Source organism: Anas platyrhynchos, chromosome 29 (assembly GCF_047663525.1).
Source record: "Anas platyrhynchos isolate ZD024472 breed Pekin duck chromosome 29, IASCAAS_PekinDuck_T2T, whole genome shotgun sequence".
Taxonomy (NCBI): domain Eukaryota; kingdom Metazoa; phylum Chordata; class Aves; order Anseriformes; family Anatidae; genus Anas; species Anas platyrhynchos.
In genome coordinates, this window is record NC_092615.1 from 4,588,615 (window position 1) to 4,615,505 (window position 26,891).

The window sequence follows — 26,891 nt, forward strand, 5'->3', positions numbered from 1 at the left end:
CCACGTCAAGGACCTCTGGAAAAGGCTCAGCATGGGAACCACCAGGTAGCACCAACCTCATGAGAGCCCCCACCCCGAGCTGCCGTGGGACTGCAGCGTGCGCGCGTGCGGGGCTGCCTTACCGCTGTACGTGTCCTGCGGCCTGCTGAGGTCGGGGAGCGAGCTGGGCTGTGACGGAAGTGTGACATGGTTGTGGAGCATGCTGGGGGTGCTGGACAGCCCGTCTTCGGGGTGACCTCCTCCCACCTACAGCAGAACGAGCAGAGCAAGCCTTGAGGGGTGGAAGTGTCACGGCCAGCGCGCGCGGGTCACCCCGAGCAGAGCCACGTGCCCTCCATGCACGCTCCCACAGAGCGCTGGCATGCAGGAGAGAAAAGCCAACCCGCACCGGCTCCCCGCCAGGGACTGTGGTGAGGACACTGCAGAAAGCAGCTCTGTGCCCCACGGGAAAGCCTCTCTCTGCTGGGCTGCACGGCTCGCATGCTGCAGACACCCTGCGTGGTTGCACGCATCCTGTCTCCACCAAGCACCGATATTTCTGCAAGCCCCCCAACGCCCCCAGAGCAGCGGACATCCTGGCAGCACGGATGTCACCCTGAAGGGCTCGGGCACAAGGGACAATGGTTGGGCAGCCTTCCTGAGCCTGAACTCCCCAAGGTCACACTGCGTTGGCAGGACAGAGCCAGCCCTGCTGCAAGTGCTCATTTCTGCAGCTGGCACTGGTTTGTGGCATGGGACACACAGGTTGCCCATGGCTTAGCTCGGGTGCAAAGCACGTCTGGTTCTCCAGAGACTGGAAATGCGTTAATGTTCACTTTAGCAGGGAACCAGAGCTGCCACAAACATGCTGCTGCGGACAAGGGGGGACCCTGGGGAACCAGCACAAGACCCCGTGGGTGCTCAGAGCACCTGGGATCACTGGTGGCAGTTCAAAGCTGCCACCCAAGCTGGACAAATCGAGCTGCTCTCACACCAAAAGCAATGCCCCTCCGACTGTCGGGGGACGTTAGGCCATAGGTTCCCGATACAGCCCCTCCAGCCACCGCTGTGTGTTCCCCCACTCACCAGACTCGGGTGCCGGCTCCCCAGGGACATGACCGAGGCGGGGAAGGCCTGGCCCAGGCTGCCCACAGCGGCGCTGTGAGCTGGTGCTGAGCCCAGGAGCCCGTGCATGTCCCCGTGGCTGCTCGGCATGGCGGCTGTCTGGCCCACGGCGTGATTCCTCAGCACGTGGATGGCTTCGTCCAACCTGTCTTCCATTTTGTTTTGCTTCAGGGAGCGGGTGGAGAAATAAACCTGCGTTAACGCCCGCAAAGCCAGCAGCCCCTTGCAGCCTTCTTGCTAAGGCTGCAACCACACCTCCGCTGCTGCGAGGCGGGCGTGGGGAGAAACAACACCCTGACCCCGGCACTGCCACCCCCAAGGACACGAGGTGTCACACCAGCAGGTCTGCTCCGACAAGGGGGGCAGAAACCAGCACGAATCTGTAAGGCTGAGCCAGCCCCGCAGTGATGTGGGTGGGCTGCAACGGGCTGAAGGTGCTGGGCTGTGTCAGCAAGGCTGTGGGCTCGGGGAATCAGGTGCCCAAATCTGCTCAGCTGCACCCAACCGTGTACCAACCACCCTCCTTCGGGTCCCAGACGCCTGGGGGAGGCGTTTACCCAGCCCACTCCCACCAGGTGCCTGGTGGAACGGAGAAGAAAAGGAGCAAGGAGAACTTTGGGCAACACTTACTAAGGTGTGGAGGCTCCCTTCGTAGCTGGGAGATAAGGCACCCTGTCCGCTCGCTCGCGACCACTGGGATGTGCCTGCGAACAAACGGTGACAGTTGGGGACCGGGCACAGCAGCCGCTAGGTGGGGCTGGAAGCTGGGCCAGCGCGGGGCCACCAGAGTGCTGTGCAGGCAACCATGGCATGCCCTGCGATGCACAGGGCCACCACGGTGCTGGTCACACCACGCACAGGGGCTGGCACATATAGGTCCAGCCATGACACGCGCAGGCACAGGTTTTGCCCCTGCTCCCCATCACCGCTCCCGAGGAGCTCCCGTGGAGCTTTGGCTCCGGGCAGGGCAGCCTCATCTCACAGAGATGCTGCCAAGGGTTGTGGTCTGGTCCCACAGCCACCCGGGGGACTTTCTGTACGGCCCCTGCTGCTCTGCTTTGTCAGGAGCCTGAGCTCAGGTCTTTGGAGCTTGAGAGGTTTTAAAATCCGTATTATCTCAGGGAAGAGGCAGGCAGTGTGCCCACGCTGCTGGACCAGGGACCAGGGCTGTGCTGCTCTCAGCACCTCTCCCAGAGCCTCCACGGCTGCTCCCATCTCGGTGCAGCAGCAGGCTGGGGGGGTCACGTCGCTCTGCACCCAGACACCCGGGAGGTGGACCTTCAGCAGGGGCTGACAACGCTTTTTGCTAGTTGGCTGCGTCCCAGTTCAAACTGGGCTCCTCCCATGGGAGACAAAAACCAGGGAAAAGCTGCCCAGGCCCCACTGAGACAGGATGCTCGGGGACGGAGCTCTCTGAATGGTGTGAGGAGTTCAAGGGGGGGCAGAGATGCTTCAGGCTTGCTCCTCCAGCAGAGCCACCTACCAAAATACCTCTGCAGGGGCAAACCCAGGGGCACATGGGGCCATCGCCCTGCGTGCCACGCTCCCAGAGCTGTGCCATGGGACAGGAGCTGCGCTGTGCACTGCTCCACTCGGAACAGAGGGGGACATGCACCTTCCAGCTTCCCTTTTCTCCTTCTTCACTCTCCTGCTTTCAAAAATAAGGGGGATTTGGTCAGATTGCCAAAAGCATAGGGTCTGTAACGAGGGTTTGGAGCTGATCTGGGAAGCTCACTGCTTTACACCCCGACATCAAACCCCACGCACCCCTTTACACGAAGAGCAACGCTTTCACCTACCTGCAAGGCCCTGAGGGGAGCCGACCGGTGTAGAGGGGTTTGATGAGAAGTTATTGCTAGAGTGATCTGGGGAATAAATCTGGAGCAAGAGAAGCAGGGCACAGTCAGCAGCGCTCACCCCGTGCTCGCTCTCCCCTTCCCAAGCACTGCCGCAGCGAGGACCAGCGCGTCCCTCCCGTCCCAGCACCAGCCCCGGAGCTACCCCCAGAATCCCGGGAGCCTTTGCCCTGCAGGTCTCCCTTTAACACTGGGGTCTCCCTTTGTCCCCCCACTGCCGCTGACCTCCCTTCTTGGGGTCCCGCTGTGGAAGGAAGCAAGAGACCCCAGAAATTATCACGGGGTGCAGCACCTTTTGCAAAAGCAAAGGTCCCTGTGCTGAACGGGACAGGGGCAACCTCACGCTCTGAGAGCCCAGAAACAAAGGACGCTGCTCCCCAGTGGAACCAGTGCCCTCCAGTTTGAAGCAGCACACAGGGACAGGGCACCAGGACCCTCAGGTCCTACCACCAGGCCAGTGTGGGGCACACGGCTGTGCAGTGCAGCGTCAGCTTGTGGGGCTGTTGTAACGCCCAGTGCCTCAGTTTCCCCATCTGCTAAGGGGCAGTTCTGTTCCTGGGGTGCACCGGCTCGCCCAAACTTCTTGTGTCTATCTTCCCCACTGCCAAGAGGGGAAAGGGGGAGGCCTATAGGGGCAGGGAGTGGGTCGGGGATCTGCCGCAGCTCTTACTGAAGCTAGTGCCTTCCCAAGCGCGTCTCCTGAGCTCCCGGCCGTGGTTCCTCTGTTACCTGTCAGGAGAGGACAAAGACATCACTGCAGGGCGCCAGAAACCCGCTGGGACGAGGCACCTTGTACCGGACCTCCTCTTCACCTGCTCTCAGATTGAAATCCCTCATTCTTACTGCTTTTCTTGAAAAATAAATGGAGACAGAGCTCAGAGCAGCCCGGACAAGGGCGTGTGTGCCCCAGTGGCTTCCCTGGGGCCGCAGAAACGTCTCGATGAGACGAGGCTGAAGGCATCGTGCCCTGACAGCAGCCAAGCGTCCCCACCACAAGACCCACTTTAGCGGGGAACTTTAGGCCTCTACAATCCCCAGCTTGTCCAGAGAAGGGCAAAGAAGGGTTTCCCTAGGAATCAAGGTCAGGGACCTCATTTGCCAGGGAAAACGAGTTCTTTTCCGTAACAGGCTTTGTGACAGGTTCAGCAGGGCCAGCGATTCAAGCACTCAGGGCTTTAACTTGAATGCAGTGCTCTGGATTTAGACAAATGGCTTCACACGAAGCTCCTGCGCCCTCCTGCAACTTGGTGCCAACCCCCCCCACAGCTCACATAATCTGTGGCATCCCCAGGGGGCAATTTCGCAGACCCTGGTCTCCTCCCGGACTCGCTCAGTGGGGTGCCAGCCCCTGCTGCCTCGGGAGGCCAAAACCCCACACCCGACCCCTGTTAGAGGTGGCCCAGGCATCCCGCAGGGGTGACCTGCGCATTGCGTAGCACACGAGGGACAAAGAGGACACAGGAGGGACAAAGAGCACACAGGTGTCACAGCCCGTCACTGCGTGTCGGCTCCGCGGGGTGCCCGGGGCCCTACGTACCCATCATGGTGTCCGTCCCGCTGATCGGGGGCGTGTGGCTGGAGACGCCGTACGGGGTGGAGGCTGAGGAAAAGGCCGACACGGAGGGGAGCCCGCCGTTGACCTCTCCTGAATGCAGCTGGTAGTTCTGGAGAGAGGGGAGAAAGGGGTGAGGGAGGGCCCCGAAAGGCTGCAGCCGCCGGAGCTCTGCCCGCAGGGCTGTGCCGTGACTCCCCGGGGCTGGTGGGGACGTTACCATGCGTTCGTGCTGATGTAAACTGTTGAAGCCGGCGGGCTGCGGGAGCGGGGAGGAGGAGCTGCCCAGCATGGCCCCGTAACTTGACTGGCTCATGGCACCGGGTGAACTCCACAGGTCTGGCGAGTTATGGAGCCCGTCTGCAAGGGAAGGCAGGGGTGAGCGGGGCAGAGATGCCGGCACGTGTCCTGCAGCCTGCGCTGGGGGCTGCTTCTGCTCCCTTCACCCATCGCCCATGCTGAGCATTGCCCTGTTTTGGCACATGGAGCTGTTTTGGGGCTGCATCTTGTGCTCCAGCCCCAGCCACACGCTGTGCAATCCCTCCCCGTGCAATTCCTCCATCAGCTGCAATGTGCTGGGCAGCCCCTGTGGCACCGGGGTGGTTAACAACTCACCTGCCATATAAAAGGCTCCGGGATACACAGTGCTGGGAGGTTTCGAGGGGGTATATCCAGCTGGATCCCTGCTGTAGTCATCACCTGAGTTGGATGGATACACCTGCAGGGGAGGAAAAGGGGGTGAGGAGCAGCGCTTGGCCACCCACCAGCCCCACTTGATCCCTGGGGGTCACCCCCCAGCACGGCTTCGCTTCCCCTCATCCCAGCAGGCGACAAAAGAGGCAAAATTTGGCAAAAGAGGTGGGGGTCAAAGTAACGGGGATGGTACCAAGCAGCCTGGGAGTGGCGTGGGGTCGAGCCGACCAGCCTGCACCTTCCCGTAACAGCACCCAGGAGGCCGGCACCAGCACAAGTTTCGACTCGCTGCTCTAGTTCCCTTTTCTGTGGTTATAGCTTTTTATGGGTAACCACAAACATGATCATTTCTGCGCCCTAACCCGCACCCAAGGGCATGGGCCGGGCCGGGAGGAGATGGTGTGGGGTGGTGGGGACGGGGACCAGCGAGCCCTCGGGACCGGCTCATCCCCATGCTGTGTTCACCTGTGAACCTGTGGGCTGCAAGGTGCCACAGCTTTATTTATTTTAACAATCCTTCTTCATTCCAGCAGCAGGACAGCCCCCAAAACCCCAGCCCGTGTGTGTCCCAGGGCTGTAGGGACACACTCAGCCCCCCAGACCCCACAGGGGGAGTACTTGGCTCCAACCCCGCTCCTTGCACTTGTGCCCGGGGTCAGGCTGCAAACCACCAAAAACGGGGAGACCACAAAGCTGTGACCTGAGCAGTCCCTTGTGCGGAATGGCACACAGGAAAGGACAGCTCTTGGAGGGTTTTTGGCCAGATTTTTGCAGCTCTGCTCAGGTATGCAGTACTTGACAGTACATTAAGCAAAAAAGGATTTTTTTTTCCCTAAATTAACCAACCGCATCCTAGAAAGCCCTCGCAGAAAACCATCATGCGCTTTGTGCAAAACCATACATTTTTAAAGCAGGAATTCAACACGCAAAGAAACCGAAATGCCACTCGAAATTACGTGAGAACCTTTGTTTCGGCCTATTTTCATCACCCCTTGATTCATTCTGAAACTGCTATTTGATTTTTTTTTTAATACCCACGAAAGCAGAGGCGGGTGCAGGGGCTGGCTGGGCACGCTCAGCCAGCTCTGCCTGGAAGATGCAGCTCTCTTTGGAAAGGAAACCGGCCTCAAGTTTCTATTTCCCCACACCCAGCCAGCCCCTCCGACCCCTTCTCCTCACCCAGCAAGGGGGGGGTGGGCAAAATTGTTCTCTATTTCTGCAATTGCCCAAAACGCTGAGAATTTCTTCTTTTTAGGGGGAGTAATGGATTAAAAAAAATCTCTGAAATGCACCAGTGATTATATTTAAATGCATTGCTTCTTTTTCCCCTTGGGCCCCTGGTTCCTGCTTCTTGGACCAACTTCCCTTGAGCCCCGCGGGCAGCGCTTGCCCTGCACACAGTTCTCATCCGTGCCAGTCTCTGTCCCTGGGAGTAGGCAGCTCCGTCCAAGGCCAGCAGCCCCCCGTGGTCCCCTGCCTGCTCCCCTTTGGGTGCTGACCTCAATGGGGAGGCTTTGCCCTAAAGCAGAGCTGAAAAAACCTCCCCAGGGCTGGCGTGGGGCTTCCCCAGTGGGCGGCTGGACCCCATGGGGCACCAGGGAGCTAAAAGCAACTTGTGGGCATCAGCGCCGCTGGGGAGCCAGTGGAAAATGAAAATAAAGAGAGGGGAAGGGTAAAATCTGACAGACAGAAACCGTCCTCCATCCCTCGCTCAACAAATGAAGATTTGGGGGGGGCTTTGCCTTTGTGCCGCATTGAGCGTGGCTTTGGAGGAGCCCCACGCGTGGGCAGCGCGTGCGCACGGCGGCTGGGGAGAGCGGGGGAATGGAGGAGGCTGCGAAGAATGAGAATCCAGTAAATTGACTTTTCCTATAATTTGATTAAATAGCGGGAGCTGGGACAGGGAATCGAATGAAGCACGTCTAATAGCCCTGCGCCATCTGCCAGGGGCTGGCACCTGGCCAGCGCGCGAGGCAGCTGTGCGGCAGCGGAGCAGGGGGGCCGTGGTGAGCCTCAGCATCCATTTAATAAATCCAGAGCGAAAATAAGAAGAATAAAATAGCGGGGAAGAAGGGAACAGGGTTGCAAAGCAAGGGGGTTTCGCCTCGCTGTGAAGCTGCCCTGCTCTGACATCCCCGACCCTCTGCCTCCCATCCGATCCCGAGGGTCCCATTTCCCCACCCTAGCCCCATGGGTGCCCCCAGCCCCCCCAGATCTTTAATTTCACTTTTGGGCCCAAGGAGAGGCTTTGAAAAAGCCGTCTGAGCTGTTCCCCAGAGCAGCAGAGAGGGTGCGAGGCGCATCCCAGCCCCGCTGCGCGCGGGGGAGCCGGCCGAGCCGCGGCCGCCGGCCAAGCGCCGCAGGAAGCGGTAAATCAGCGCCAGGTCCCCGCTCCCCCCCGCGGCCCCAGCCCTCGCCGGCAGCTCCGGCGTCGGCCTCGGGGACCTCCAGGTGAGGTCATTTCCTCTGGTTAAAACTGCCAGCGCGGCGAGAGCTGGCGAGGGAGCTGCGTGAAAAGCCCCAGCGCTGGGAGTCGCAGGGATTTTTTTTTATTGTTATTATTTTTTTCCCCTCTTCCTTGTTTTTCTTGCTTAAATGCATAAACTGGGGTGGGACTCCAGGCAGACTAAAACCAAACAGAGCAGTGACCAGACTGTGAATTCTCAGGCTGAAGCAGCTCCCAGCCACCATGCTCACTGCAGCAACAAAACCCTGCAGGAACCAACTCGCAAAAAATCCCCCCCCCAGCCTCCTCCAGCAAGGCCGGCTGAGGGGCAGGGGCCTCATCCAGCCCCCAGTGCTGTGCCTGGGGACACCTGCATGTGGGGGAGTGCAGGTAGGAGCCCTGACCCTGCCATCCAGCTCTGTAACAGCTCCGCGTTGGACAGATGCAGCGGTGGAGACCCAGAGGCTCTCCGTGCCCTCCGAGGTGCCATGCGAGCCCAGCACCCGATGACCTATTTCGCAAGAACTGACCCCAAACGGGGTCGGTTCCCATGAGCCAGGGGGCACCATGGGCCTGTCTGCAGCCAGCAGCTGCCCCTCGCTTCCCTCTTGAACCATCTCACACCGTCAGTGCCCTCGGCACCATCGCTCCCACCTCAGCCACCAACTATTTCAGCCGCTGACCGCTCCCAGTTTCCAAAGCAGCTCCAGAATTACAGATTAAAGCACTTTATTTTAATAAGAGGCTTATTAACCTATTTATTTTGCACGGGGTCCAGCGATAACACAGAGCGGGCTCCTTCACAGGCAAGCCAGACACGAAAGAGCCTTTGATCTGCTGCCTTTGAGGCAGGCGAGGGCCTTTTGCCTTCCTCACCACGTAGGTGTGGATTTCTTTCTCCTGGCATGGAAGTTCAAAAACAAACCAAAAAGCCAGAGGTCACGGCAGAAGGGCAGCCTCCGCCGGGGAAAGGGGCTCGGTGGGGACGAGCCTGAAGGAGGTGGGCTTTTTTTTGGTGGGGGGGGCGAAGGCCGGGTGAAGGCATGGCCCCGGCCCACACAGCCAGGCCCGGGCTCCGCAGGCGAGGGCCCGCCGGGTCGGGAGCCAGCGCTTCCTGGGGTGGGAGAGCAGGGTGCAGGCGTCGGCGCTGACACACGCATGGGGCCGAGCTTCAGCAAACACCAACAGCTCCTCCGGGAGGGCCGGGGCCCTCCTCCGGGCACCGCCAGCGCGACAGGCGGAGGGCCCTGCCGCCTTTGATATCCGAGGCCAATAAACGGCCATTTGTCGGGAGCAATGTTTTCCCCACATGTCAGCTGCGGTTTAGAAGCTCAGAATTTCACACAAGCACGACGCAGCGACACGAATTTTGCTTTGAGCAGGTTTTCTGTTAAAACACAGACTCTCACAGCAACCCGGTGCTGCTGGCTGGAGCTGGGCTTCTGCTGGCTGCCCTCTGCCGCCTCCGCTCTGAGAGGCGATGCCAGCAAGCCCTCAGTGCCCTTCCCTTCCTCCATCCTCCCCAAACCAGCAGCCGGGGGCTCGTTTCTAGAGGCAGAACCCATGGCAGAGGTTTCAGACCATGCCTTACGTTAGCAGCGACAGCACAAAAGCTCCTCATGGCTGGACACCCGTGGGCGTCCCCTCGCTCCATGCTGTGCCAGCACCAGCTATGGGTAGGGGTACGATGTGCTCTGGCAAGAGCCACGTCTGCAGCCCCCCCAAACCCCAGCTCCAGCCCCCCCACAGGACGCAGCCCGCCTGAGCCCCTGCGAGCATGCAAACGCTCCGGCGAGGAATGCGGCCTCGGCCTCTGCACGGCCAGACAGCTCCCATATTCCTGCAAGAACCCTCCAGCCCGCCCCAATTAGCTTTCCTGCAGATCCCATTACTTCTAGCCACAAAGACATTGTTCAGTTTATTCCCTTCTAACAGCCGCAGGAGCATGGCTAACATATTCCTACAGGCTGCTCGGCTTTCTTATAAAACTGCGCAGGCAGCGCACACACCTGGAGCAGCCCCAGCTGCCTGCCTGTGTTACAACTGGTTTGGTTTCCCTTCTGGACTGAAACCTGATCGCCCCGAATATTGCATTTCACTGGGGCACTCGCGACATAACGTCAGGCTGAGGAGAGCAGCGAGGGCAGGGGGCTGGGCACAGACGCCGCAGGCTGCTCCGCTCGGGGAGCACCGCCACCCCTTTGCCTTGATAGCACCCCAGCCCCGCGGCGATTCCCCATTTTCCTCCTATGAAGGAAGGCAGGGGCAGTAAAACCCTTCCTTGTCCTGCTAAACGCCAGCCCCCCCCCCAGGAATGAGGATGCTTTGCTGGCCAGGTGGCTGGAGCCATGGGGACAGCAGCGCTGGCTGCAGAGGGAGCAGGGGATGGGAGACCCACGGGGATCTTTGGGTTATTGGACTCACCGAGGAGGGGAGTCCAGGAGGCACCTTCCGAACCTTTTTGGGCTGTCCATCTGTGTGAAAGAAAAGAAGAGAGGATCAAACTTTTGAAGGGGGTTAGCAGCAGGGAAAACAAGCTCCTGCTAAGCCAGGGACAGAAAATGCGGCCGCAGATAGAGGTCAGACCTCAGATGTCCCAGAGCCAAAGGGTCAGTAGTGAGAGCGACTGAGGATGAGCCTCTCCTCCTGTCCCTGACTCCTCGTCCCATCTGCACTCTCAGGGTGAGTTTCACCTGCAAACCGAGCCCACAGGACAGCTGCAGGAAGGGATGCTCAGCAGGCACAGAAAGGCTGTGCTTGCTCCTTGGATGAGACAGAGCCCATAAATAATCCCTCGCTAGCTTTTTTGGACACAGTTTAAGTTGGTTTATGAAGAGAGGATGTAGAAAGAAAACAAATGCAGCAATGGGTTTGTATTTTCATTTGCTTCTTAGAAGATAAATATTTCAGAAAGTTTCCCCGCTGCAGGACGGCAGCCCTGGTGCTCATCTGGGCCAGTCCAGCCCCAAACAGCTGGCAGGGTGGGAGACAAATTTTTTTGGGGGGGCGGTGAGGAAACATCCTGAGGAATGGCTCAAGAGGAAGTGTTGGTTAAAAGTTTGTGGAGCCAAGGACTCTGCTGGGTAGAGCTCAGGAGGAGAAATTCATCACACAGAACGAAAAGGTGCAAGAAGTCATTTCCCAGGCTGACAACATAAAGCAGCACCATTTTCAAGTGGCGATACCAAAGTGAATGCCTTTTTCTGAAAAGTACTGGAAAAAATACATGTTACACTAGGTTACTTCTGGTTTCGTTTGCTGGGGAAAGCCCAAAATAGCAACAAAGAGACTTTTGGTGAGGGTGAGGGGTGGAACCATGACAAGAAACACAAGTTCTGGTGAACTGGGCCTCATCTTCACTCAAAAATTAAATTCACACCCAACCTTAACCTCCACTGGGAGCAAAATGCCCAATTTCTAGGTGGATCCAGATGTGGGCAGCTGGGCAGGGAGAGCTCTTGGAGTGAACCCCACTGCTGTGGGGTGCACAGCTCCCCGACCTCGTGCCACTGCAGCTCGCTTGCAGCAGGACCAGGGCTCTGCCGAGGGCCATCAGCCACAAAAACACCTTGAAGGCAGCCCAAGGTCTTCCAAGAACGACTACTGATGTGCAATGTGGCTGGAGGTGTTTTCACAAGAACCTCGAGCCATTTGCATCTTTCACCCAATCTGACATTTGCTGGAAAGAAGGAAATTCCACAGGACTGAGAGTCCAAATTCCCAGGTGGTTTTTGTATATATACTTTATTAAAAAAAAAAAAAAAAAAAAAAAGCAAATGCCAGATTTGCACCTACGTGAACACATGGCAGCCTCAGCACTTTGATTTCTGAAGGCAGACCTGACCCAGGCTCAGCACAGACCGAAGCAGTGGCACCCAGGGGTGCCAGAAGCGACTTACCTATGTTGCTCTCAGCACCTCTCCTGCGAGGATTGTTGGGGTAAGAAAAATACTGAGACCCCCCTTTCACCCCGGTGGGGGAAAGCGTGCTCGGACTCGCGATTCCCATTTCGCTGGGCAGGAAACCAGTCTGCAAACAAGGAGACAGAGAAGCCCTTCCATGTGATTACGCTGGAAAACCACCGCGCTCCCTCGGATAGAACAGAGCTGCCTTGAGCCACCCTTGCACAAATTCAGCCAAGAGAAAAAAAAAACAACAAGCCAAAGGGCCAGAAGGAAATAATGTAAATACAGGGGTGGGGAGGAATACGTGTGCAGCAAGAAAAGGGTTTTTCAAGCTGTGTTTTCTCACTAGACCCCAGCGAGGAACCTCTCTACAAGCCAGGGGTGCACTCCAGCAGGTGCCGTAGCAGGGAGCATCGCAGTCCCACGCTCACCGTGCCACCTCGTTGCCCACCGGGGCAGGATGACACCCCGCCGATGGTTTTAGCATCACTATCTGCTATGATGGCCAAGAGGAGGCGACTGTCAGGCCAACGGGCTCTGTGTCTCCCTCGCCATCCTGCTGGCAAACCCAAGCAGGTGGGAAGCATCTGCCTGAGGCCACGAGCTCTGCCCATGTGGCACCCACGAGGGGCCCGTGGGTGGTGGTATTCTGCTGGGGACCCGGCTGTGAGGTCTCATTCTGCTCGATGTGGTTTCTGCTGAGTAATGTACCCCACTTACTTTGGGGTAAGAGCTCTCTCCCTTTTTTCTCTCCCCATTTTCAGGAACAGCTGGGAGCTGGGGGCGACACACCGGGACAGGAACAAAGATACAGCGCTCACCCACCAGCAAACCCATGTGTTAGAGCCCCATTCCTGGAAGAGCCCCTGCACTGTCTCAACTCTCAGCTGTGCCTGAACATCGCCCTAAACACACGCTTTATCTCGGTTGCAAGACATGGGAGAGGTTACGCTGTCTGTGGCCCATCTGACCGCACATCTCCAAGTCCCTCCCTGCCTGTAAAACCAAGCCCACGATCCCAGTTCCTCTCCAGTCCATGGTGGCATGCAGCCAGACACATCGCAAGCAAGGCAATGGAGCTGCAATGCCTTTTCTCTTGGTGGTTTTCTCTTGTGTTTTTATCAAAGAAAGGTCAAATCTCTCTTTCGAAAAAGAGGAAACTCCTCCCTTGTGTTTATCCGAGCTGACCTTGGGGGGAGCCCGACCCCAGGGGAGCAGCATGGCTGTCGGCACTGCCCCTTGCACCTCGGGAGAAAATTATGTGTATTTACGTGGAATTTAACAGGGCTGGCAAAGGGCCTTTGAGTCCCAAGTTCAGTTTCAAGCCATCTTCAGAGGACAAGTTGAAATAAAGGAAGACTTCGAGCTTTTGAGAAGCCGGAAAGAAAAATGGACTGCTGTAAAGCTCAGCCTCCTCAAAAAAGGGGTCGGGGAGGGAAGGAGTATTCATGTATTCACAGCTGGTAGAATTCCTGCAATCTGTTCCACCGGTCATATTACCTTTGCGCTGAAAACGTTATGCACCATGGAGCAGCGTGGCCAAAAAAAGCAAGGGGCTGGAGGAGGTGCCGGTGGCCGGTCACTGCTGCCCTGCTCCATCCGCAGGTACCTCCAGGAGAGCCACCGAGGTTTTAAGGCAACTTCCAAGAGAAAAGGGCATTTTCTTCCCCTTCCTCACCCTGGTAACACTTCTGGAGGCAGCTAAGTGTTAAGTGAGTGGGGAGCTGCAAATCTGCCTCAGTGGGGTTGTTTTGGGAAGGAATGATGGCATTTTGGGGAGAGCATTTTGGGGAGGGTATTTTGGGGAGGGCATTTTGGGGAGGACCGTGCTCCCAGGCATCTGCCATCGGACAATTTTCCGGCACTTCTCCAGCAAACCAGGTTCGAACCCCCCACCACAAGCAGAGCCAGAAGCAACAACTGTTCTGGGGGCCACGGCGAGCAGGCAGACGGCCCCGCTCACTGCCCGCGACAAGAGGGGTTTTGTCTCCCCTCCACATCAAACGGGCTCCGTCTCGCCCGCCGCCACCCGATCCGGCCCCGTGCGCCCGCGCCAGGGCCTCTCCCAGCCCGCGGCACCATTTGCCCACCCCACGTCTGTTACCTTATATCTCCCCCTCCTCCACGAAACCCCAGCAAAACCATAACATTAAAAAGCACGGCTTGGCATCTGTCCCGTTTTTATTTTAGCAGCTTCAGTGGTAAATTAAATCCACTCTGGCACAGACAGCCAGCACAGCTGTTTCAGCAAAGGAAACATCCTCAGTTCAGAGAAGAGGAAATTATGACAAATTTGTGTAAAATTAAAACACGTAATATGTGTGTGTGTGTACATCTATAAAATAAAAAGCTGCCCAGCCAAAAGCTGTTCCAAGAACTGGATGAAATGGTGGGACAGCTTCCTGGGGCAGCGCTCGGGCACTGGCGCAGGGCTCCGGGGGCTCTTGCAGCAGCACATCGAAGCGGAGGTGCTCGCTCCTTCCCAAAAAACTATTTCTGGCTGCCCGTGGCAGTGGGTGAGATTATCTCAGTGCTGGTTGACTGCGCTCCCGGGCTCTGATTTACACCCGCGGGATTCCCCACAGGAAGCCAATTTCCCCCCACTGCACAGCCCTGGTCCTGCCCCTGGGCTTCCCACGGGGCAGCTCAGCGGGGCACGGCTGCTGCTGCGAGGGGCAGCTCTCCTGAGCCCTGTTCCTCCCTGACCAAGGAGATGAGCATCGACAGCACCAGTAGGAACCCAGCCACCACCCGATGCCCCCCAGGCAAGGCAGAGACCATCCTGCAGACTCCCTCTGGCGCATGGGGTGATGTTAGCCAGCGAGGGCTTTTGCTCCCTTTTTGTTTCAAGCACGGGCTTCTCGCAGCCCGAGCTGCTTCCAGCACGCCCGGGAGCTGCAGCGTGATGTGATGGAGGTGTCGGAGCCGGAGCTGCCCCACAGGAGATGCCGGGGGCAGGAGGGGAGCAGGGAGAGGAGGGCGAGCAGCACCAGCGGTGCTCAGCCCCCAGGCAGGCAGCCGGAGGGGGCAGCACCTCCATCACGCTGCTGGCTCTGATAGCACACGTACGAACTGCACATGTACAAACCGCAGGCACCCGACAGCCCCTCCTGAGCAGAGCAGAGGCTTTTCAGGACCCTGTGCCCAGAGGCGAGATGCAGGCTGCCAGGGCGCTTCCCATTCCCCTTCCCTGGGCTCTCACGCCTCGCAGTGCAGCCGCAGAACGAAGCAAAAATCCCGACGTGTTTTATCCTTACCTGGTTTAGTCCTGGCATCCCTGTGTCTCTTCCAAACGTGGAGTAGGAGGCTCTTTCGCTGCCCTTCCCTACAGGGGAAGAAAAAACACAAGGAATGTTTGGTGTCCAAGGGAAGGGGGGGTTCTGCACATGTGCCCTCCCGCCGAGGCGCGAAGCCCATTCCTGTAGGAGCTTCCTGGCCCCGTCTGCAGGGGCACCTGCAGCAGGTAGCAGCTTGCTGCTGGCACAGGAGCTCTTCCAAGTTCACGAGCGGCAGGGCTCGCTCGGTCCCTAAACAGCAAAACCCCAAACCGGCTGCGATGCAGGGAAGTGCTTGTGGCCATGGAAACTGGCAGTTTCAGACCAGAGCAAAAAAAAAAAAAAAAAAAAAAAAAAAAAGAAAAAACACAACAAAAACCCAACCCTCCAGACATATTAAAAAAAGCCATCCAAATTTGGCAGAGGCAGGGGCAGAGCAAACCCGAAGCCAGGCGCGACTGACCAGACTGCGCGCACTTCCCATACAATAGGAAACCCAATCTCAGCAGAACTGAGCTCCTGCTCCTCACGGATTATCTCCTTCCCCTTTCTTGGTGGATATTCAACTTTCCCAAAAAGCACGCGGCTCTGCAGAGCAGGCATTGAACAGCAAAGCGTCCCCTTCCTCCCCCAAGCCCCTGGGTTCAGTCCCTGTGATCAGGAGCAGCCCCGCTGCCAGCCAGGCCCACGCTCCCCAGCACCCCGAGCACCCCGTGGCGGCTCCTGCCAGCGCTCAACCTCACCCTGCCCACGCGCTGCTCAGAATAGTGCTTTCGAGGGGAAAAAAAAATAAAAAAAAATAAAAAGAAACCCAAGAGGCACGGTGAAACGTTTCCATTCTGAAACGTCCCTGCAGCCCCTTCCCTCACAGCCACCTCCCCGGAGCACGCCGTGGCCCCGGCAGGCAGCGCCCAAGGGTGCCGGGGCAGTGCCGCAGCCCCGGGGAGGGTGGGATGGGGGTGAGGAGGGACCCCCCAGCTGGGAGAAAGGCAATGGGTTTACACGGCCCCCTGACAGCCAGCTTGGGGGTTTTCCCCCATGTGAAGCAAAACAAGACGTTTTTGTAGCGGGGAGCAGCCACTTTTTCACTTTAAAAAAATAGATAGAAAACTGGACTTAAAATACTTAAAATACAGAAGGAGTTTTCCCCTGCTGTTCATTACAGCCTATTAATGGTGCTGGGGACAGGAGATGACCTTCAGAAAGGCTTTGGCCAGGGGCAGGACGTCCCTGTCCCGGTGCAGGGCAATGTGCAGGGACGCAGCTGGGTGGTGACGGGCTCCAGGAGCCCCCTGCAAAACCCCTTCCCCAACTGGGGTGATTGCATCCTGCCCCTGGGCTGGCTTAGCAAGCAAAAATGTCAGGGGGAGGATTTTGCCAATCTGCTTACCCTAAAGCCTGCTGAGATGCAGGGTAACGCACTGGGGCTGCAGTGGGCAGGCAGCTACACGCGCCGTGAAGAGGTTTGGGGGAACGGCTGAAAGATGGGGCGGGGAGAAAACTTCCCCAAACCAGCCCCATGAAACAGGCAGAGAGGTGGGACGGGAGAGGAGGCTGCTTGGTTTTGCAACCCCTGGCACTGACTTAGTTCGGGGCCTTGAACTCAACCCCGAATTTCTGAGCGGGTCCCTCCTCTGCGGCAGCCGAACCCGAGAGCCCCAGGAGGGACTGGGTGGCTCTGGCCCCGCTGTTTGGCATCGCTCCTCCCCGTGCTGGCATCCCAGTGGCCAGGCCCCGCCGCTGTTTCGTTTCAGAGGCTTAAATATTAAGTAAACTAAGGTCAAAATGTCAGAGGACAGATCTCTTAAATGACCTAATTTTTAAAAGCGCTTAGCGGCTATATTTGCCGCAGCGCCGGCGGCGTTACACAAATAACTCCCCAAGTTGTGTCATCAGGGAGACGGCGATCACTCCTAAACCAGAGGAAAACCGGGGTAATTCCACAATGGTTCAGCTGTTAAGCAACCACGAGCACTCTCTTCTGCAAACACGTCGCGGCTTCCACACGCCGTGAGCCAGGGCACAGCACCTCGTCCACCCTGACGGTCCCCAACACCGCGCTGAAAGGCACTCGAACAGAAATACGACTGCAGCCCGGTGTGAAGTCTGCCCAATCTTTCCCAAAAACCTGCTACTTCCATCTGACGTGATTCGTGGCAGGAACAAAGCGCGCCTGGTCCCAGCGACCCGCGGCACCTTTGATCAGCAGCGCTCTGCGGGACGGGAGCAACCCCAGAGCGGGCAGGGAGCGTGGCCCCGGTGCCTGCGTGTGCTCTGTTCCGTAAGGACATAGAAAAAGGAAAAAAGCAGCAAAAATCTCAGCAGCGGAAGTTTTAAATTCAGTTGCCTAGGAAAACAAGGCAGGAGGAGGAAGGCTGGAAGAATGGCAAACTTTTCTGGATCGTAACAAATACCGAGCTTATTTTAAAAAGAGCAGACAAAGCTGAAGTTGGCAGAAGGAGGTAATGTTTCTGGTGCCGGGGAGATGCCCGGCAGCACATGCAGCAAACCAGGCTGCTCCAAGACTAGGCACAGCCCCAAAAACCCGGCTAAACCCCAGCAGTGCAGCATGGACCACAATGGAAGCAGCTCTCGGTAGAGCAAATGCCGGAAATCTCCCCAAACACCACCTCCAAATGACTGAAATCCAACAGGGTGAGGAGGCAGGCAGACATCAGGCGAACTCTGGAACAAAATCAGGATACGAAGAATAAAAGCCTTTGAGTGAGGAATCGGATTCCAAGGGAATCCCGTCCTCTGGATTTGCCCCTGCAGCTTTTAGCACGCACAGGAGAAGCACTGCGGAGAGCACCTTAAAAACAAGGTGCACCCAGAACTGGCTGGGAGCATTTCGTATTTACGGCGTTCACTGGTTTGCTTCGCTGTGAGCCCTGCCATCCATCCCCCTTTGCCAAGCCCTTCCCTAGCCTTCCACCCTGCTCAACAAGTGCTTTCCCAATCCCTCCCCTCTCCCCGGCGTGTCTTCTCTTGCAGGATCCCGCAGCGCCGGCGCTCAGCCGAAGCCCTCCCCAGGGCAGCACCCAGGACTCCCAACTCAGTTCTCCCCTCCCTAACTCAGATTTGCTCCCGGAGCGAGGCGAAACACCAGGATAAAAACTCCTCTTTCTTGAGGCGAGCCACGAGCTCCGCGAGGAGCAGGGTCTGGCCTCGCTGCCCTGCGTCCTGCAGCCCTTTTTGCCCCCGGGGCTGAGCGCAGGCATCTCCCCTCCAACACAAGCCGGGCAGTGCTTTCAAGCAAACCTGTGGTTTTGCCGTTTCTCTCCCCAAGACAAGCCCCGCTGGCAGATGCGCAGAAGAAAAGGCGATCCACGTCGCCTACAGGTTCTGCCAGCGCCCGCCGGGAGGACGCAGGTGCCTCGCCGCCGCGCGGCCCCTTCCAGCCCGCGGGGAGTTCACACGGGCGCCCTCGCATCACCCCAGCCCCGGCTCCCACCCACAGCGCGCCTCTCCCAGCCCCGCTAATTCCATCAGAATTACGTCCTGGGGAGAAAGGGGAGGAAAAACACAGCCAGCCATTAAAAGGGAGGGGGGAAATAGGTTTGAAAAAAAAAAACGAAAAAAAAAAAACAGGAGCGGCAACAAACCCCCGTCCGCAGGCAGATTAAAACCATTGTCCAGGAAGAACACAATCCACAACAGCTCACAATGCACACAAGATTAGAAACACTCCTCTGAAAAGAAGCTAATTACTAGAAATAATTACTAGAAAGAAATCTGTTATGGCTTATCAGTTTCCCTGCTGTTTAAGCAATCCCCCCCCCATCTTCCCCCTGCTGAAGATGAATGGTAAAAGAGTGCCTGATTTGGAAGATTGGTGAATTAAAACAAAAAACGCTCCTCGCTCTCTGTGACAAGCTGGTTCGTCACCGTGCTGCGTCCCGGCATCCCCCCTGGGCAGACAGGGATGGCCCCCATCACCTCGTGCCACCCAGGGCCACGGGGGTCCCCATCCCACTGCGCACCCCCAGTGCTTGGACCTCACCAGGACATCGTCACCCAGCCTTGGGGAGCGGCACCGAGGAGGCACGGGTTGGGAACTTGTTGGAGGATGGAGCATGTGGGTGCTGTTACTGCTCCCTGCTCATCGCGGTCACCGTCCCCTGCCCGGCACCAGGGCAGGTTCTTGTTCATGGCACTAACAGCAGCTCTGTTCCAGGGCTTTTTATAACCTTAGCTCATCCAGTCCACTGCAACGCAGGCCAGGTTCCCACCCGGCCAGTCTCACAGACATTCCCTCTCGCTTTTTTCCCAGTGCTTTGCTGATTAGAAGCTGTGCCAGAGGGGACCCTGTGCTTTGGAAAGCACCTGACTGGAAACTGCCCTCACGCCATCCCCTTCCCAATGTGCATGAGCAGGGACCCGGGCAGCCCTCAGAGCCCCGAGAGCTCCTGGGTCCTGCCGGGGGAGCAGCCCCCCGGTCTGTGTTCAGCACCTCCCAGAGCCCAGCTCCCACCGTGCCGGGTGCCGTGCGCTCACCCAAAGACCACCGGTGAGCTCCAAACGTCACATTTGGCATCCCAGCTGAACGGAAAGGAAAGCAGCACTTCTCCTTTCAAAGGCTGCTCTGAGAACTCAAAACCAGTCCTGGGGGAGGCGTGCGCTGCACGGGGCATCTCTGCCATCTGCAGAGCCCCCCTGCCAGCCCAGCGCACCCGGGTGCCTGCAGCCAGCAGCACCCGTGCCTCCTGCCCCGGGAACCATCACCTGCTGCAGAAAACCACACGCGCTCCGTCCTTCTGCGATCAAACCTCTCCAGCACTTTGCTCCAGAGCTTTGTGTCCTCCCCACCCCATGGGGGCTGTTGAAGCGTTTTTCTCCCCAAGGCTGCTCAGCCATGCTGCACGTGAAGGGGAGCCCTGGGCCAAAAGGCCGTGGTTTCCAACAAGGAAAATGTTCCTCCTGAAATGTTTCTTCCAGCGGTTTCTGCTCCTCCCTGAAGAAATAGAGGCTGAGTGGGAAATGGATACAAACTCTTATTTTGGAGAAGGGTTTACGTGAGCGCATTTCATGCACCTTTTGCCCATCCAGTACCACCTGGTGTGTCTGTCCATGCTAATCTGCCCCTTCCACCGCCTTATGTTTTAAAATTCATCAGTCCCACTTGACTGCCCCGTTGGCATCACCTTTCCCAGCTTGTGCCCCCTGGGGGGAACCTTTTGGGAAACCAGGGAGTGACACAGTGAAGTGACATCTCCAAAGCTCACACTTCCCTCCCACTTTGCTACTGCTATCACATGCAAAAAGATTTTTTTTCCTGCTCTCCTTTCTCTCATCTTCCATTTATGATTTCGCCACTTGAAAAGTTTTCAGTTTGGCAAAGAGGAAGAGAAAACTCCACCTGTGGTCTTCCTCCAGCCTGTCATTCTCAGCACAAGAGCACAGAGGCTAAGCAAAGCCGATTTATTTATTTTGGAACCTGCTCCAGGAGCTGGTGTTTTCTCCTTTAACCGCATTCAATTTTAGGCACAAAAGCGACTTTGAAATGTCCGGAGGTCCCTGCCCCTCCTGTCTGCACTTTCCCAGCTCCTGTTCTGGTGGTGGGGCTCCGGGTGCTGCGCCCGAGACCTGGCACGGGCAGCAGGAGGGCCGGGGGCAGCGCGGGGCGCTGGGTGCCACTGCTTTGGTGGCAGCTGCTGGAAGTCACCGCCGGGGCGGGGGCGGCTCCGGCTCCACGTGCTGGGGACCGGCTGGGTTCGCAGCCCCGTCGGGGAGTGCCGCGGTGCTTGCCAAGCACCGGGAGCCCTGGCTTTGAGAGGAAGCCAAACGCGTCTTCCCTGCACACATCAAAGGGGAAACCTCCGTGTTCCTCCCCGGGCAGCTCCTTCTCGGCTGGAAGCTCTCAAGGCTGCCTCTGCCCCCGGCATGGGATGGGCTGGGAGGGGTCCTCCCCCCCGCGCACACCCCACAAAACCCTGCTGCATTACATCAAGGCTCCCCTGCCTTATTAAGGAACATCTCTTCTACTTTGCTTACATCCTCCTGGGGCAGAAAATGAGAAGGAACAACCGCCCTCGCAAAGGGAGCCACTCGGAAACGCTCTTCCACCTTTGGGAGGCGAAGGACAATCGAACGTCCCACCCCCAGTGGCGAGGAGTTTAACGGGGGAGCGGGGCTGAGGATGAGCCCCGTGCCCCAGACACGGGCCAGGAGGAGGAAGCATGCTGACAGCCACTTCCCAGTGCTGCCCCGCTCTTCTCTTCCCCTTTCTGACCAGCTCCGGAGGAGGAACCTCAGAGCGTGGTGGGGATTTTCTGCTTCAAACACAATTCCCTCTGCTAACCCCACCCGTGCAACCACGAGCGCTTGCTGGAAGGCTCGACTCACCACTGCGTGGGCAAAGGTGGGGAGGACTAACCCCAAATCCTGGCCTAATGTCATTAGAGATCTCTAAGACCTTCAATACGGCTATTTTCTGCTCTTAATCTCCCTCCTTCCACCCCCAAGCTCGGAGAAGGAACCGGGTAACTTGTGGCACACACCCCGGTCCCGCAGGATCACGGTCCCGGCACAGCGAGGCGTGCTGCCCCTTGTGCTGCCCGGCACAAGGACTTGAGGAGCTGGACGAGGGATGGAGGAGCCCTGCAGAGGGCTCTGCCCACAAAAAGAGCCCCCCCTGAACCCCAGTGCCTCAAGGAAGGAGCACCCTGGCTCTCTGCCTACAGCAACAAGGCTGGAAGGCCGCGTGTCCTGCCACCACAAGCCTGTTGCAAGACCTTGAGCATGGGCTGTGTCTGTTTCCCCCCCTGCATGCCTTTCCACTCCCGATTACCAGCTCCTTGAGAGCAAACTCAGCCCTTCCCGTGCCAGCGCAGCAGGCATCAATCTCTGTTATTGCCCTTGGGTGCTACAGCAGAACAGGGAAAAATAATCACGCACATAAAATCCAGAGGCTGCCGCGCACATCAGGCACTGATGAGCCCCTCTGGCCAGCAGCCCCTTCAACCACAGCTCCGATAGCCCCTTCTGGAGCGGGTCTGATGGGGGAAGCAGGAGCGCTGGGCAGTGCAAACGCTGCCGGTAAGCACAAACCACTCCCTGTTAGATCCCCCCAGATTAATCCCGCACCTACGGGGCAGCAGAAGGCACTTACCCACTAGTCCAGGTCCCAGGAATGGTGATGAAGATATGCTGTTGTGCGCCGGCAGGTCCCTGTGCTCACCGTAGTGGGGGCCTTCACCATAGCTCTGCTGAAACAACACGGACATGGTCAGGGGGTGCCCGGGGGTGCTGAGCCGAGCACACAAGGCGTGTGTGGGTATCGACCTCCACGCGTGCCCAAACTGATGCCAGGGGGGAGGAAGGAAAAAGACCCGAGCTGCTGCTGTATGGGCAGTCACTGGAGAGACCCCAATCAGCCCCCAAGTCGCATCAAGGCACTGCACAACCCCGAGAGGCCGGGCTGTCGGGGCGCAGCGAGAAGGGTCAAAGTCAAAGGCAGCTCGTGAGCAGGGCACAGAAACGATCCCAGCCTCGCGGTGGGGAGCGGGCAGCGCAGCTGCAGTGTTTGGAGGGGACGTGGCACCAAGGCAGGGACACGGGGAGGCTTTGCCCCATGCTGGAGGCTCCTGCACAGTTTCTGCCTTCGCTCAGTGCCTGCCAGGTGAGAGGGGGAGAGCCCCAAAGCCCCCCCGAGCCGGGGGGATTGAGGGGGAGAGAAGGTCTATAAAAATGAGAAATGATACAGCGCCTGCTCTGCCACTGACCTAAGGGAAGGGAACGGTGTCATTGCGAAAACGAATCACACAAACCCATTAAAACATGAGCATCTGTCAAAAAAACACCATTTCAATTACGTTAATGTCTTTTCGCTCTTCCCCTCCTCAGGCCCCAGTTCTGTGCTGCTGCAGCCTCGGCTGCTTCCCAACAAAATCCTCCCAGCTCTCCCCATCCTCAGCCCCATTCGGGGCCCTCCCCAGCCCCGCTGTGCTGAGCCCTCTTCTCCCCATGCCCAAACCTGAGCATGGGGAGAGGGAAGATCGCAGGCTCCAGGTCTGGGTGAGGTTTTTGGAGGAGAAGCCTTCTCCAGGGGCACCTCAAAGCAGCAAAGCCTGCAGGGATGAGGTCGGGGCCCCTCTGCTCACTGTGCCCCCTCTGGTAACAGGAACAACGCTCAAAATGGGGCAAGAAAAGTTGTTCCAGGGTTAGAGCCAGCCTGGGCACAATGCGTGCACTGAGAGCCCATCGCAAAGCCCCCGTTTATTTTCATTTGAGCTCGGTGTTTGTGCTTTTATCCTTACCCTTCCTTGGTCAAATGTGGAGCTGTTTTGATCTCCCGTTCCCCAGGAACCTGATCCCGATCTTTCATCCAAACCTACCGAAAAACAGGAAGAACAAAGGTTACTCTTGCTTTATCAGCAAAGCCTCAAAGGTGTTCTCGCAAAATTAACTCTTCCTTCTACAAACAAAACAATATTTTCATTAATAAACCACTTCCACTTGGCGTGACCGATCCTCCCCTCTCCATCCCCACCTTCCCACCTCAGCTGGGAGTTCAAAGCTGATCCCACCGCAGCCTGGAAAGGCTTCAAAACACGGGGCAGTGGGAAGAGGAGAAACGAGTATTTTACCCCCGCGCTACCCCGCGGTGCCGAGGAGCCTGCTCTCCTCGAAGCCTGATGTTTAAGAGGGCTGCAAATTAAGAACCGATCGTGCCCATCCCGGTGCTCCAGTGGGACCCGATTTTTGCTTGTGAGCAGCGTGCAAACAGGCTTCCCAATGCTGGATCACGGGCTAAAAAACTCTGTTCTCCATCAAAAGAGCCTCCGATGTGACGTGCTGGGGCACACCACTATGGGGCTCACGCTTTTTCACAGCTATTTTTGGTGTGAGCCCCGTGCTCCTGCAGAGGATGGTGTGTGGATGCTGCAGCTCCGATCAGAGCCCGCTCCCACCCGGGTAATTTTTAGCCCTCCGAAGCGTGTCCCGCGCAAAGGTGACTCAGCCCAGGATGGCAGCGAACCAACGGGAGGGGTTTTGCAACGTGCCTGCTCGCAGGCTGCGGTAGGAAACCGTCTCCTTTCATCGCCTGCCAGGTCCGCCCAGGCTGTGCCTCTCGGGCGACCAGCACACGAGGTGCCCCAGGGAGGTGGCCAACATCCACCGAGACACAATCGCCCCGGGACCTGCAGCAGCCAAGCTCTGCAGTTACATCGGGCACCGCGACTGCACGGAGGAAACTTCTCCTGGCAGGCGAGGCTGGAGCCCTGGCCTGGCCGAGCAGTGGGATTTCCAACCCGGTGTTTGGTGATGTGAGCTGGCACCTGGGCCAGAGTGGACAGGATCCTGCACCCATGGGTGCCACGAGGGACCGGCACGAGGCAGAGGCCGTGCCTCCTCCACCTGCTTTCACCCTGGTGGTGCCAGAGCTGGGTCGGCTGCGGGGCTGCTGCGGAGAGCCCTGAGCCCACAAGAGGGATGGAGCCACCTCTGCCTTGAAACTGTGCACGGACCCCGTTCCCATCCCCAAAACTGGGCGCTCCGTGGGCTCCCCCTGCCCCAGCCAGCTCCGTCGGGGTGCCAGCAGCCCTGGTGCCAGCAGGATTTACGGGATGTTGGGCTCCAAACAGAGCGGCCCCGACACGAGGAACTGGGGGAGCAGCGAGGGCCGGGCAGTTTCAGGGCGCACTCCGCCTGCATTTTAGCAAAGCTGATTATTATGGCAAACACGCCACGTATTTGTCTCCTCCGCTCCCCTTACTGTTCATTTAACCAGAAACTTCTTTCAAATTACATCCTTCTATTTCTGTGCCTTTGTGTTAATCAGTTCCCCAGAGAATTGGTGTTTAATTGCTGTCTAATTTGCATAATTATGCATATTAATCTCTACACCTAATGAATATTCATAATTCTCATTTAGATTTTGTTTTCTAATCAAAAATTTCCAATGTGATTACTGTGCAGAGCAGGGATAAGCCTCTAATAATACCTTGGATACTAGGGAGAATTACTGCCAATTCTCCCACCTCCTACTTCCTAGAATAAACTTTTGCTTTGCTAATGTGTTTTTCTAAAGCAATTCATCTGCATACCCCGCAAACACCAGTGGAGATCGGGAGGCAGAAAGGCTCCTTTTCATTTTGCTTTCCCGGGTACTTTTGGAGCATCCCAGCAGTCGGGGTGATGAGGTGAGCAGGAACCGCAGCCTCAGCCACCCCTGGCAAAAACTCAGCCCTTCGTGCAGGCAGGACAAGGAGGGTGGCATGCCCTGGTGGCTGCAGCCAGCGAGGCCCCCCCGGTCCTTCTCCAGCCCCCCTGAACCACGAGGAGCTGCCCCAGGGGGGATGCTCAATGGGGCAGCCTCCTGGTGGGGCTCTGGTGCCTGGAAGCCCACGACAGGGGCCAGCCTTTGGACCAAAGCCTTTCCAAACAGCTCAAAAAAATGGTCTCACATCTTCCCAAGCTACAGCAACCGGGGCGAAAGGTGCCTGCAGAATGTCCCATTTTCTGCCTGGAGGTGTTTGAAGAATTCAGGCGTTTCTGGGATGAAGCCAGGACAAAAAACCCATCCTGCCCACCTTACGTTTCTGGCAATCGTCCCAATGTAGTGCTGACCTGCTCTCCCCTCCCTTTGTATCGGATCTACAACTCGGCAGCAAATGCCCCCTGCCAAACCCATGAAAACCCAAAGGCTGGCCAAAAGCAGGTGCTTCTGGAAAACCGCCCACCCGAGGCTCAGTGGGGTTTTGCTCAGCCCACACCCCACAAGGCTGCAAGGCTGCTGCCACCACCACCCACGGCCATGCTTCTCCCAGCCTGTGATGCTCACCCATTGCTCCCAGTGCTCCAGAGCCTTCCCCACGGCACCGAGCAGCTGGGCTGGACCCAAAAAAGAGGAGGAGGAAGGGGAAGGAGCAGGAGATGGAGATGTCCAGGCTGAGAAGGGCCCAGGGTGGTGTTTGGGGCAGGCTGCAGCAGCTCCAGCGCATCCCCAGGTGCTCACCCAAGCCTCTCACCCGGACCCTTTGGTCACAGAAACCCAGGGAGTGAGGCCACACACCTTGTCCCCCTCCCGATGGAGGTCAGGAGTGCTTTGGGCACTGCCCATCAGTTTCCTGCCTGTGGGCACTGCTCACGTGCTGCAGGGAGAGCTGTCGGGCTCCCCCAGCTCTGCGAGCGCACCAAGCCTCCAAAAGTCACACCCAAACTCCTCGAGGGGAACTCCAAAAAAATCCCCCCTGGCTCAGGGACCTGCCTGCAGGACAAGGCTGTCACCTCCTGCGTCCCCGCAATGGGACGGGGACCTGTGGGCACCTCCCTCCCTCCCCAGCCCTGCCTCGTCCCCAGAGCAGGTTTCCTGCACACGAACGTGCACAAGGTGCTGGGCAAGAACTAAAGCCAAGGCCCCAGCTGAGATCGTATCCAGCTCGCGTGGCAGGGAGCAGGACTACTTTTGCACCAAGTGTAACCCTGGCATATCCCAGCTTTTGAGCTTTGCAGCTCTGAAAACGCTCTCCCAGCGCAGGGCACGCGCGCAGTTTCTGCAGACACCCACACGTGCACGCAGCTGGTCGGGGCCAGCTTTATTTTAAAATAAAACCCTTTTCCAACTAACCGAGTTAAGGCACACTTTCCAATTCAGAAAAGACAAAAATAGGAGCTACCTCCTCTCTCCATTAATACAGTTATTAAAAAACGTACAGATTAATTGTGCATTTTAATAACCCTGATCATGAATATTCATAATGCATTTCTTGCTCATGTTCTAATTAAAATGTACTAATAGAATAAGATGTAGCTGTCAGACAGTCATTTTTTTTTTTCCTTACGATTTCTGTGCCACAGCTAAGAAGAGCTGATAGACAAGAACTGCTCTAAGCTCTCAGCACGGATAAAAATAATTTGCCCAAACTGAGCCCGAGTAAAAGCCCTCCGTGCGCCACGAGGCCCTGCATGCCCTCGCCACCCCAGCACATCCTCCAAGGACGCATTCAAACCACAGGGGCTTTCAGTTATGAGTGAGAGGAATGGTGAATTTAGCAGTGCATTTCCTACCCCAACCTTGCATGCTACGAAGCATCCCCTGCTCTGCACCCCTTTCCG

General features: G+C 57.5%; 1 protein-coding gene across 11 annotated transcripts in view; it reads right to left on the minus strand.

Moving 5' to 3' along the window:
- The window catches only part of TCF3 (transcription factor 3), a 72,145-nt gene that overhangs the window by 11,883 nt on the left and 33,371 nt on the right, over positions 1 to 26,891 (minus strand). For 7 of the 11 annotated variants that reach the window (XM_038169034.2, XM_038169038.2, XM_038169037.2 and 4 more), the window contains 13 exons: positions 23,090 to 23,163; positions 21,943 to 22,039; positions 14,814 to 14,881; positions 11,551 to 11,680; positions 10,076 to 10,125; positions 5,128 to 5,230; positions 4,733 to 4,872; positions 4,498 to 4,624; positions 3,631 to 3,689; positions 2,904 to 2,982; positions 1,735 to 1,808; positions 1,066 to 1,269; positions 123 to 246 (listed from right to left, as the gene is read on the minus strand). In XM_038169034.2, the coding sequence (XP_038024962.2) occupies positions 123 to 246; positions 1,066 to 1,269; positions 1,735 to 1,808; positions 2,904 to 2,982; positions 3,631 to 3,689; positions 4,498 to 4,624; positions 4,733 to 4,872; positions 5,128 to 5,230; positions 10,076 to 10,125; positions 11,551 to 11,680; positions 14,814 to 14,881; positions 21,943 to 22,039; positions 23,090 to 23,163 (1,329 nt within the window). The remainder of the gene's footprint in view (positions 1 to 122; positions 247 to 1,065; positions 1,270 to 1,734; positions 1,809 to 2,903; positions 2,983 to 3,630; positions 3,690 to 4,497; positions 4,625 to 4,732; positions 4,873 to 5,127; positions 5,231 to 10,075; positions 10,126 to 11,550; positions 11,681 to 14,813; positions 14,882 to 21,942; positions 22,040 to 23,089; positions 23,164 to 26,891) is intronic. The other 4 variants (XM_038169035.2, XM_038169043.2, XM_038169042.2 and 1 more) reach the window with 1 other exon arrangement.